Source organism: Dreissena polymorpha, chromosome 4, assembly GCF_020536995.1.
Source record: "Dreissena polymorpha isolate Duluth1 chromosome 4, UMN_Dpol_1.0, whole genome shotgun sequence".
Classification (NCBI taxonomy): domain Eukaryota; kingdom Metazoa; phylum Mollusca; class Bivalvia; order Myida; family Dreissenidae; genus Dreissena; species Dreissena polymorpha.
The window spans coordinates 103,889,384-103,901,644 of NC_068358.1; the positions used below are offsets into that span (position 1 = coordinate 103,889,384).

The following is a 12,261-nucleotide window of genomic DNA, read 5'->3' on the forward strand; positions in this document are numbered from 1 at the left end:
GGTCAAACGACTTAAGTTTATTATTTGTCAACAAATATCCGCGTCTATTGGATGGAATATATAAATATGTTTCGTAGTGTAAGCGTTCGATAAGATTTGACTTGATTTAATGAAACATCCATCTCAAGTCGCGCAATCTATTCACCTGTAGGCTGCAATATGTTAAAATAGAAATGTAAAATGCAATACGTAAATAATATATTATGATGACAATTGCGGAAACAAACTAATGTTCAAGCATTAGTCTGTGTTACATTATAGTTTACAAACTATAAAAGGGAAATTGTGTTGCTAAATACATACGTTAACAATGAATAATACAACGAACGGAACATCAACTATGCAAATTGAAACAAGGACGTTGGATACGTCAGCTAAGATTATGATTGCGATGTATATCACAATTTTTGTGTTGGCGGTGATAGGAAACTGTCTTGTGATTCTAACACTGATTCAGAACACGAGGATGCGTACGGTGACAAATGTATTCCTACTGAACCTTGCTGTCAGTGACTTGCTGTTGGCGGCGTTCTGCATGCCGTTTACCTTGATACCAATTCATCTTAAAAATTTCATATTCGGCCCTTTCATGTGCGTTGCAATACGGTATGCGCAAGGTAAGCGAATATGCGAACGATGGTGTTTACAAGAAAAAACTTATGTACTTAATAATCAGATAGCAATGTACTATGTTCAATATTGTACCGTGATTCATTTGATTTTTATATTAAAGATTTAAGATATTTAAGATTCATTAAGTGCAACATCATTCATAAAAAATTGTTGTGCTTACTTTCTTATATTTCGTTTTTGTGAAACATTCAGGGCATCACTTTTTGATATTGAACAGAACTGAATGTTTATTTACGACTTAAGCATTTACAGCTCATCGTCACAACAAAATGAACAGTAAAAACAAATTCACATGCGTAAACAATACATGTCATTGTATACAATACATCTGTTATATACTTGCATGGCTTATTGTCAGAATGCCAGAACAATATGAGATGACTCTTATTGAAGTTATAAACCGACAATCTATGTATGTATAAATCTTATATCAATGTTTAAGTTGTATTCATCTCATCACATCTTCGCCTGTGGTCCCGTCTATGACATAGGCCGCCAACTAGCTTCCTCTAGGCGTCTCAGTTCTATGGAAGCGTATATGGTACACCCAAATAATATGGTCATGCCGGATTAGTTTATATCGACTTACTGTGAAATAACATGGTATGTCGTCATAGTTTTGTAGGCTTTTCCCTCTTAATTTTACTCGCCATAACGAAATTAAGTAAAAGTCTCGACGTAAATGTTTCCGGCTTTTCCCGAAAAAATATTTGGTCGACATGATCTAAGTCGACAAATCAACATAATTTTTGGCGTCATGCTCGTGTGAAAATAACTTGCAATCATAGTTTAAGTCGACACGATGAGTTATATTTTTACGCCATGATACCTTTTTCATATCATGCCGTCATAGAATATGGTGCACCCAAATAATATGGTCATGCCGGATCAGTTTATATCGACTTACTGTGAAATAACAAGGTATGTCGTCATAGTTTTGTGGGTTTTTCCCTCTTAATTTTACTCGCCATAACGACATTAAGTTAAAGTCTCGACGTAAATGTTTCCGGCTTTTCCCGAAAAAATATTTGGTCGACATGATCTAAGTCGACAAATCACCATAATTTTTGGCGCCATGCTCTTGTGAAAATAACTTGCCATCATAGTTTAAGTCGACACGATGAGTTATTTTTTACGCCATGACACCTTTTTCATATCAGCCGTCATAGAATATGGTACACCCCAATAATATGGTCATGCCGGATTAGTTTATATCGACTTACTGTGAAATAACTTGGTATGTCGTCATAGTTTTGTAGATTTTTCCCTCTTAATTTTACTCGCCATAACGACATTAAGTTAAAGTCTCGACGTAAATGTTTCCGGCTTTACCCGAAAAAATATTTGGTCGACATGATCTAAGTCGACAAATCAACATAATTTTTGGCGTCATGCTCTTGTTAAAATAACTTGCCATCATAGGTTTATTCGACACGATGAGTTATTTTTTTTTACGCCATGATACCTTTTTCATATCATGCCGGCATAGAATGTTGACATCATCACAGCATCAGGTTGTACCATATACGCTTCCATAGTTCTTGGCGAGTCTCAAGTTGTATTAATTTAACATTAAAGCACTGGGTTAAAGTGGTCATCTGATATGTTAACGTGTTAATCCTCAGCATATATTTCCTGATGAATCCATCTGTAAGGACGTCTGCTATTTAATGCATGATTGACGGGTATTCTATGCAAGTATTATAAAAGTGCATCGTTAACGTATTGAATTACCGAATTTTTACATTTAATAAAAACAGTCGTTATCAATCAAGTATGTTTAATTATAAGTATTAATTGAACAAAGGACTCTCATATTGAGAGAACATAATTCACGGAGGCTTCATACATAAGTTGACGCTTTGTCACAGGTTCTGAGATCTTAACGGACAAAGAAACTTCCAGTTTTTTTTGTAAATTTCGGAGACAATAAATAGTCTAGATCTTATAAAATTGTGTGAGATTACACTATATTTATGTTTTGTCGGTCAAAAGCTATTCATAGCTTATGTTATAATGTTTGTATACTATACCGACAATAAATAAATATTGATTTGATTTGATTTGTTTTTGCATTGCGTTTATATTTATCAATAAAATTGAACTTTAGAGAATTACATAAGGTATTCAATAATTAAGATTGCTTGATATAATAACATCGACGACTAATTACAGTTACGGAATTACAAATTGTAATGTTGTTCGTTTATGATTCCAGGGGTATCTGTTGCTGCCAGCTGCTTTACATTAGTGGCAATTTCGCTGGAAAGATACTTCGCCATTTGCAAGCCGCTTCACTCTCGCCGATGGCAAACATTGTCACACGCATACAAAATCATTATACTCTGCTGGATGTTAGCGCTGATTATTGTTCTCCCAATACCCATTGCAACCAGCCTCATGGAAGGGGGTCAAGGTCGAATGATGTGTGTCGAGATCTGGAACAATAACGACTTAGAGAAGGCATACACGATATTTCTTGACGTCGTTCTACTCTTTATTCCTCTCTGCTTAATGACCGGATCTTACACCCGTATAATGGTAACATTATGTACCGGTATAAAACAAGATGCACAAGTTGAAAGTAAGCACTTCAGTTACTATATTAAATTAACGATGTAATGCACGTTAAAAGTATGCGTTGCTATATTTAAAGGGTTGTGTTATAAATATTTAGCCATCTAAACAAGAGTAAATACTTTTTTAACGTCAAATAAATGATAAGAATATTATCAAACATAACTTAACAGTAACATATCAATTATTGGACAAGGGATGTAAGGAATGGTATGTGTCGACAATTTATTTTCAGTCAGATACTTTTAATAGCATCATATTTTACTCTACATAAAACAAATGTTTCTATTTGATATGATTCCGCATTTTGAATTGAAACAACATTTATGGGTAATAACTACACTTGTAATATTTTCCAAATTGCATTTTTACGTTTATATTATTTATGAATACTTGTTTTGTGTGTTGTTTGTTTGGATACTTTAATGTTGTTTTCAAAAGTATTTCAATTATATCTTGCATGTCATGTTTTGTATTCCCGCTGTCCCGGACAAGCTTAACCGATATACAAACTGTACGAGTACTAAGTGCATATAATAATGCATAGATTAGACGGATGGGATGCGGCGCTATATTGTTTGTCCGAAAAATGTTCAGCGGGTTGAATAAGGGGGTGGGATTTAAAAAAAGACACCCCCGCTAATTTTGCCGGGCGTTTTATCTACTTACATAGCATTCTAATCACAACATGTACCAACTGACCCATAGCTTACCTGTATGAGCAGAAGGGGTAAAATAAACGTAGTAATAATGTCATTACCAAACCTATACATTACTGGGAACGCATGGCCATCTGGCAGATAGTCGAGTTATCTGAAATAACCTGATCAGAATTTTCAATACAATAAATCTTACATATCTTGTATTGCAATAACATGATGCTTTTACACATTTACAAATGTATGCATTATTCCTTTTCAGACAGCACGAGTCAATCTATTGTATCCATGCGAAGCAAATATTCTAAAACTACTAATAACAAAACCTTTGGCGGCTACGTAACACGATTAGCCAATAAACCTAGTGATAAAAACTATTTGTCCATCCAAATGACAGAAATAAGCCCATGCAGTAGCGAAGAATCATCTCCCCGACGAAAATATGACACAACGAGAATTATACGCCAAAGTAACCAAGAGAGAAGTAGAAAGGCCAAGATTCGTGTCGTAAAAATGTTATTTGTTTTGGTTATTGAGTTCTTTGTTTGCTGGACACCACTCTACACTGTGCAAACGTGGAAAAGTTTTCACCATGAAAGCGCAAAGGAAATGATACCAAGCGCCGTTTGGTCAACAATATTTGTTCTCGCATTCTTTTCATCGTGTTGTAATCCGATTACGTACTGTTTCATGAACAACACATTCCGGCAAGCCTTTGTGAACGCTGTAATGCGATGTATATGTTGCAAAAGAGTTACCAGTGCAACGTACAAACCAAACACTAGTACCAGACGTCTGACGTGGTTTGACAGTCAGAAGCCAGATGAGACGGAATTAAGTTCAAGTGAGAAAACAAAGAACGGACTTTTGTAATATCCTTAAAACTATTCAAATTGGATCATTATCTGATGCGTTCACTTTTTATCCATTTATTCATGTGCATGTTGTTTTGTTCGTGTTGTATGTGAGTAGTATATTCTGGAAGATTTAAGATTACAAGCACCATTTATGGAATTTAGTGTTATCCAACATTTCAAAGGTATAAACCAATCCGGAAAAAAATAGTGTGCTTTTTAAACGCTATCGGTGTTGAAAAAACAACAGGTGTCTAGCAGGAAAAACAAGGTGGTTACGTGTCAATTGATGTCCGCTCCCTTTTGATTTCAAAATGAAATTCTGAAAACTAGATTCATCGGACACCATGACCAATACTTTGTTTGAGATAAACACAATAACTATTGATAATCTGCACCATGAATATTGCGATTATCTCACTCCCATATTTTAGTGAGAACAAAAACAATAAATCTACTAAGGTGATTTTTCTTTAATATAATTGATGCAGGAAATTTAAATTAAAAATAACATATTACAGGGAACTTTTCACGGTTTTGTAAATTGAAAAAAAGTTGTTTTAGATTCGCAAGTTTTCGTTTTAGTTAATATGATATTTGTGAGGACACAGTAATACTGAACATTAACCATGGTCTTATATAGCCATACTATGCATCTTTTGACGATTTAAAAACATGAAAATAATAAAGCGTTGCAACGCGAAACGATTGAATAATTTGGAGAATTCTGTAGTTGTCGTTTAATTTTGTGAAACTACAAAGATTGCTTATATAAACTATAAAATACGTCTCCCATACATACTTGGCAGAATGACCGAGCGGTCAAATTGGTTTTTACTTCAGGACTCCTGGGGTAACTGGTTCGAGCCCTGCTGCGGGGTACTTTTTTTTCCTTTTTTAAATTTTTTTCTTGATGTTTTACTGGAGCTTTTTATATCCAATGTTTACATTTATCAATATAAAGCATTCAATGACAAACTTCAAAACATGCCAAAATCTGTGAAAAGGCCCCTTTAACATGTTGAACAACTAGCAAGAGTAACTAAAAAGTAGATTATACCAGCCACTTACTTAGATGAAGTAATGTTTTCTATTTCATGTATCATTCGTAATGAAAAATGTCTTTAGACATGAATTAACATGGCATTTTGAGGAAAACTGCCGTCAGCAATTTCTTTCTGAAAAGAAAGTGTGTTTACATTTCATATTGAATAGCATTGCCGGAGAGGTTAAGTCTTAATAAATTGCACATCACAATCAGAACTTAAGTACAATATGACACAAACACTTTTACTGTGTAAAGTCATACATACTGTATATACTCATCCGTCCTATTTTAAGAAGGAAACGTTATGTTTGAAATTTGTATACCCGCAAGCCAGACGTGCAATATAATAGAACATAAAATACATAATTTTAAGAAAGAAAATACAAGAAAATAAAAGAAGATAATAGAACATAATAAAACATATGAGTGCAACAAATCGCTTTCCAATCCGTGAATTGTTACATTGGAAATAGTAATTGTGGGATTCGTTATTTGCAATCGGAATGAAGTATACATATTTTTATTTGCATGACACATATGTTCAGTTGTAGAATATGTGTCCATACCATTTTGGAATCATTTTCTTATTTAAACATGTGTATAAAATTTGATTAAAATCTACAATGTTCCCTTATTATTTACAAGTAAGAAAAAAAGCTCAAAATCTATCTTAGATGGCTAATGCGTATTATTTGTTATTAAAGTATATAAAGTATTAATTTTAATCAGGAACACACAAGTACAATCAATCAGGAGCAAGTGGTATATATTAGTTGATAAACGATACGTTCGTATGCAATGCATTCATTACTTAAGCAGTGGTTCTTTTCTGTTTTTAACACACATTTGTGTAAACAAGTAATTGCTACGTTGTAAACTCATATATATCATATTCATATGTTATTTATGATGATTAATATTTAAAGACGTGCACTAACAGATCAATCATAAGCAATACATTACTTTTTGTTTTTCACGTATATAACAATTTTCATCGTAAATAAGTATTTCTTCGCGAAGAAAATAATACAGCAAAGTATGTAAGCAACGTGTCATACATCGTACTTGTATCATGCGTCTAGCCCAACCATTTACAAAATATTACAAAGGTATATTATATTGTTAAATATGTATTAATGTTCGGTAGTACACCAACACACCGTGATGCCTTGTACAGATACGACTACGCGATCGTAACAAAAGTGCCGACGATGGCAACGGATTTAAATAACTACAAATCCTTTCTTATTGAACACGTGCTTAATTTTCCATAATGTGTGTCGTATCCTCATGTAGCAATACGCGTGTGGACGTCACATGTTGATGTTTATTCAATAACATTTGAAATTAGTGAATTCATTAATTCATTAATTTCCGGAAAAAATGTGTGTAGCTTTTTGAACAAGTTACACATTTTCTCATTAGTTTTTGTTCAACTAAAAAAACTACCGTTTCAGGTTACTAGCCTTTAACAGTATATGCCTGGGAAGAGAAGATTTGAGCGTTTTGATCCCGTTCGAAAAGAAAAAAAATACGGCTCGGCTACACCCATCGGAAACAACTTCTCCATAGACACTCCTTCACGTGTTTCTAAATATCCTCTAAACGAAATCGGGTCTATTTCCTTTATCATTTCAGTAAATTAAGGATGCCGGTAACAATGTAAAATATCAACTTATTTATATCCGTTCATTGTATGCCGTCAATAAAAAACAAATACTGCGGGAGAACGAGTCATTTTATTAACAATCGTGTACTTTCGAATGCATTATGGCACGCTTTTTATACACGCTTAGCTATGTGGAGGCCTGAACGAATGCTTGACATTTAATAGAGAGTATATGTTGGTGTTTAATTTACCCGCTAAAACATGTGTAGATTTACAGCATACGTGTTTTGATAGTTATGAGTACAAGTCAGCTATCGCGTTATAAATGTCGAGATTACCAAATGACGCTTGTACACATTAATAGAAATATTGGTTAGCAATGGCGTTATGTACTGGCTGAACATGTTTTATCAATAAACAAAAACTGCATTTTTATAAGATACACTTAGGTTTTCAGAAGAAATATTATCGTATAACTTCAATAATACTTATAATGCATTTACTTATATTTCCATTTGAGGTATTTTACATGTTAATGAGTTATCATTAACTCTGGAGTAACTTGACATTGCGTTAGCGTGTTTAACTGCTGGATTCAACTGATATGTACATTATCGTGTTAAATAAGAGCTATTCAATGATTAATTAACAACACTTTAATACTTGAAATAGTTAAATAAAATTAATATAGGAAAACAAAACAACTGCATACAAATGTTTGCCAGCCACAGAATGGCGAGCGAACGTATGCGAATGCATTGCAGCAACTTAATTGATCATTTGTACGCGAAAAACATTTCGGAAAAACCATATTGTCGATGTGGAGAGATTGAAGACACATTCCACTTTTTCTACACTTGCCCAATATATAATGAAAAAAGAGCAATCTTATTTGACAATATTTCCAGTTTTCAACCCATAACTTTACAACTACTTATCTTCGGTGTCAAACGGTTTCATACGAAGAAAATTCACTTACATTCAAACATGTTCAGTCTTTCATCCTTGCATCCCCGCCCCGCAACTGTTTCTTTTATTATAGTAACTTTCTTAAGTTGCGATAACCCTGTCACGTTTATCTCATTCTTTATCACAAATTTATAATGCTTATATATACAAACCTAAGATATTTCTTTTGCTCTCTTCATCATCTTGTTACGTTTTCAGCAGCACCTTCAAATGACAGAAGAGATACTTAGCATAAGCTTCCAGCCTTTTTCTCAATTTTGTCAATTTACACTTAACAGTCCTTTTGTTAAACATATTTCGTCGAAAATTGCTAGTATGTTTGTTTTGTGTTATATTGCTTACATACTGTATATGAATAGCCAAATAAATATTGTTTAAACCAAAAACCAACGGAAAAAGTCTTCTTATATCGGTATATCTACCAGAGTCAAGCGATTTCTAATGTTTTTTGTTAAAGTTAGTTAAGTAGGAGCTGATAACAAGAAAACATAATAATGAAGTAAATATTTCAAACATCTACAGGTATTTTGTTCCAAAAAGTACAAGCATTTGCTACAAATCAGCTTCGTTATTATTATATGGGATGAAGATGAATGCTTTCTCTTCAGTCGTGGTTGTCAATCTAAGATAACTCTATTGACCGTTTTATAACCTCATTACACGACACATTGAGCGTAGAGATACAAAGGAACAAATCGTTCTCTTAAAACAATTTGGTTGTCCAGAAAGGCCCGTACTTATCTTGTTAAAATTTATTAAAGTGCTCATTATGAGCATGAAATATAGTAATCATGAAACTAATAAAACTTTATTAGGAGAACAGCTCTAGATTCCGTCAGCTAGTGTTGAACGGTGCTGGAAAAAAAACCTTTGGGCATTAACATTAACGCTGGGTCAGCGACTTGGAACGCTCATTGTTAAGTAATATTATATTGAAATTGAAATACGTGTATGAAGTATTTTGACAATATTACAAATAAATATACACTGTAATGTTAATAACATATTTATTATTGACTATATCTATTATTTGTGATATATGTTAAACGCTTGTGCAATGTATGGTCTGAACTAATATAAAAAGTGAGTACAGGCCAGAACATGAGGCAGCATAAGTTTCATTAGAAGCTTAATATCCCATGATTTTACAAGTATACTGTAAACATTTATAACCAAAGTGTCATTAAATTAAAAAGCGCCGCCTTTTGACCGATTTCGCGAACTCTGATAAAATCACAGGTGTTTACTAATCAATCTTGTATGTCGTAGTGTTTCAGTAAATATCTCTCCTTTTTATTGCTTCAAAGAAGAACACATATACACTTTCGATTTGCTGTTAACCATGTGTGCAAAGCTTTCCAAAGGTCAGCCTGTTTGAAAGGCTCCCACTAATGCAATCAATCGATTCTCGTAAGTACATACTTATCTATATTTCTTACTCCTTCATTCTGTTTCGGCCTATTAATTTATTACCGGATTTCATACGTTTATTTTGAAGATTTTAAGACATTAGCCAGATTTCTATTAGTGGATATGTTTAAAAATGTACGTGCCGGATAAAGAAATTGTATTGAGTAAATCATAGCGAGTCCTTATACGTTTCTTTGTCGAACCGGATGCACCGAATACAACGTCCGGGATTCATGACGTTGTTTTCAAGGAGAATAAGGAGGTTACTTTAAGTCAATCATGAGCAGAATTTCAACGCGTTTTTGTTATAATGCAATGTCTTTTGTATGCATAATTCTTCTATTTTTTATAAGTGACCATAAACGGCAAAGACCAACTTAAATATGTATTCAAAAAAGACTGGCGACACTGGAGAAACAGTTGGCTGCCTGGAAAAGTACGGAATCGAGTGGTAAGGGGCAGCTTCCATGTCACAGTCTTCGTGAAAGGATAAAGCTACATTTGTTCAAACATAATTTATAATAGGGAGGCAGGGGGGGGGGGGGTGCAATGAGAGCCTCAATCCGAAGGAAACACACGGGAACCAAACAATTACTGCGATAAAGTACAAACAACATGCCACATAGGGATAGCAGATGCAAAATGCCCTAGGGCAAGATCTACAGGAATACAAGAGGTTTTACGATTCATCCGAGCTAGTCGGTGTACCGCAAAGACAACGCACGTTAGTTTTAAAGTTTTGAATAAACTTAAGTACGGACTGTGTACAGAGTTATCCGGGAAACAAATACGATCGGTAAATGTCAATAAAGCAATCGGGATATCTCTTTCTAAACGCGGAAGGTAAAAATATTCTTATCATTTCTACCACATAGGCTTTTATATAACTTGTGTACGAACGAATGTATGAACAAGTGTGATAGCCAACTCATCAAAGTGGCAAACAGCAGGCAAGGCGGATCTTACAGTGGTCTCGCTTGAAAAAATATCAGTGTCGCTTAATGTGGTCGAGGTTTCGATGGACATCTGTGAGGTTTCACAGTACGTGACGAAAAGTATGACCGTGTACGTCTTTGCCATCTATGTTCATAATTTGAGAGCATGCAACAATATGGCAACAGTCGGATAAAGGAATTGTGACAGGTTATACACTCTCACATCGTTTGTGATTAGGCTCGCTTTCTTTATGGCAATAGCTGCAAAAAACACCGAACCCTATTGGAACCGAAAGTGGAAATAAACAAACCACACATAGAAATCTACATGGACGATTTTGCAGTGATGACGACCAAACAATTACAAGCGAGATGGGAATTGTTAGCATTAAAGGACACTGTGACTTTGATCCGAATTAATTAAAGACCGTATAAATTAATTAATGTGTTTAATGTTGAAGAAATGAAATGTTATCCAAACAGTTAAGACGATAGTCCAAGTCGAAGGGATTCATATAATAAATGACAATCTCTTAAAATGCGTTGGGAAGTAGTGCGATTCATTTCTGACAGACAGTATGAGACAATTAGCTGAAGCCAGCCGTTACATCAAGGCTAAAAGGCCTTTACAAAAACGAGACTGATCTTATAGTGTCTGTCTGTTTTTCTGTCTGTATGTCTTTCTGTCTGTCTGTCTGTGTGTCTGTCTGTCTGTCTGTCTTTCTGTCTGTCTGTCTGTCTGTCTTTCTGTCTGTCTGTCTGTCTGACTGTCTGTCTGCGTCTTCCTCTGACTCTGTCTCGGTCTCTCCATCTCTCTCTCTCTCTCTCTCTCTCTCTCTCTCTCTCTCTCTCTCTCTCTCTCTCTCTCTCTCTCTCTCTCTCTCTCTCTCTCTCTCTCTCTCTCTCTCTCTCTCTCTCTCTCTCTCTTTCCCATCTCTCTTCTCTCTCTCACGCAAGCTTACGTTCATTGCATTAGTTTTCAACAATTTACTGAAAGATGATTCCAAAAGAAGTCGGTAAATGGGCATGTGTTTCTATTTTAATGCAGTGCAATTAGGAATATATATGGTCATTCGTTTAAGGCGGTGTCATTTTCGACATCATTTTTGATAATGCGTGGATATACATTTTTCACGGTCACACAGATAATGGCTGATCATTTGTCTTCCGTCACTTGAACACTAGATCACTGTTCGGAGGAGCAGCACTTAAATGCGATACTTAACTAAGAGATTATGATTTACTGCTCTTGGTAATGGCTGTTAATCCATGACTTATACCAAAACTTTATGAATTGCATCTTTCTATATGATTTATTGTTCTTTACCAAATGTCAAAAATTGACTCTGAAACACTCTAATTTGCGTCTCAAATGTGGAACGGCGTCTAATGCATGTGCGTTAAGTATCACCCGAGATTCGCCTATGCAGCTGGTACTGGCTAATCAGGGGTCACAGGTGGTTAGCGTGTGTCTATGCTTTGTAATAGTATAAACATCATTTTAAATGACAAATAATCAAATTAAAACGAAAACTCAACTTCTCTGAAAACAATTCAGTATCAACAT

At 34.6% G+C, this 12,261-nt stretch overlaps 1 protein-coding gene across 1 annotated transcript; it reads left to right on the plus strand.

Annotated features, from left to right (window-relative positions):
- The first annotated feature begins 310 nt into the window (after positions 1–310).
- Positions 311–4,742, plus strand: LOC127878673 (cholecystokinin receptor type A-like). Its single transcript, XM_052425202.1, has 3 exons — positions 311–617; positions 2,852–3,217; positions 4,132–4,742. Exons 1-3 carry the CDS (start codon positions 311–313, stop codon positions 4,740–4,742), a joined length of 1,284 nt encoding a protein of 427 aa, XP_052281162.1.
- Positions 4,743–12,261: the final 7,519 nt, after the last annotated feature.

Coding starts and splice junctions, on each gene's coding strand:
- LOC127878673 (XM_052425202.1), top strand. CDS start 311: ATGAATAATACAACGAACGGAACATCAACTATGCAAATTGAAACAAGG. Junction 618..2,851: donor TGCAATACGGTATGCGCAAG/GTAAGCGAATAT, acceptor TTATGATTCCAG/GGGTATCTGTTGCTGCCAGC. Junction 3,218..4,131: donor ACAAGATGCACAAGTTGAAA/GTAAGCACTTCA, acceptor ATTCCTTTTCAG/ACAGCACGAGTCAATCTATT.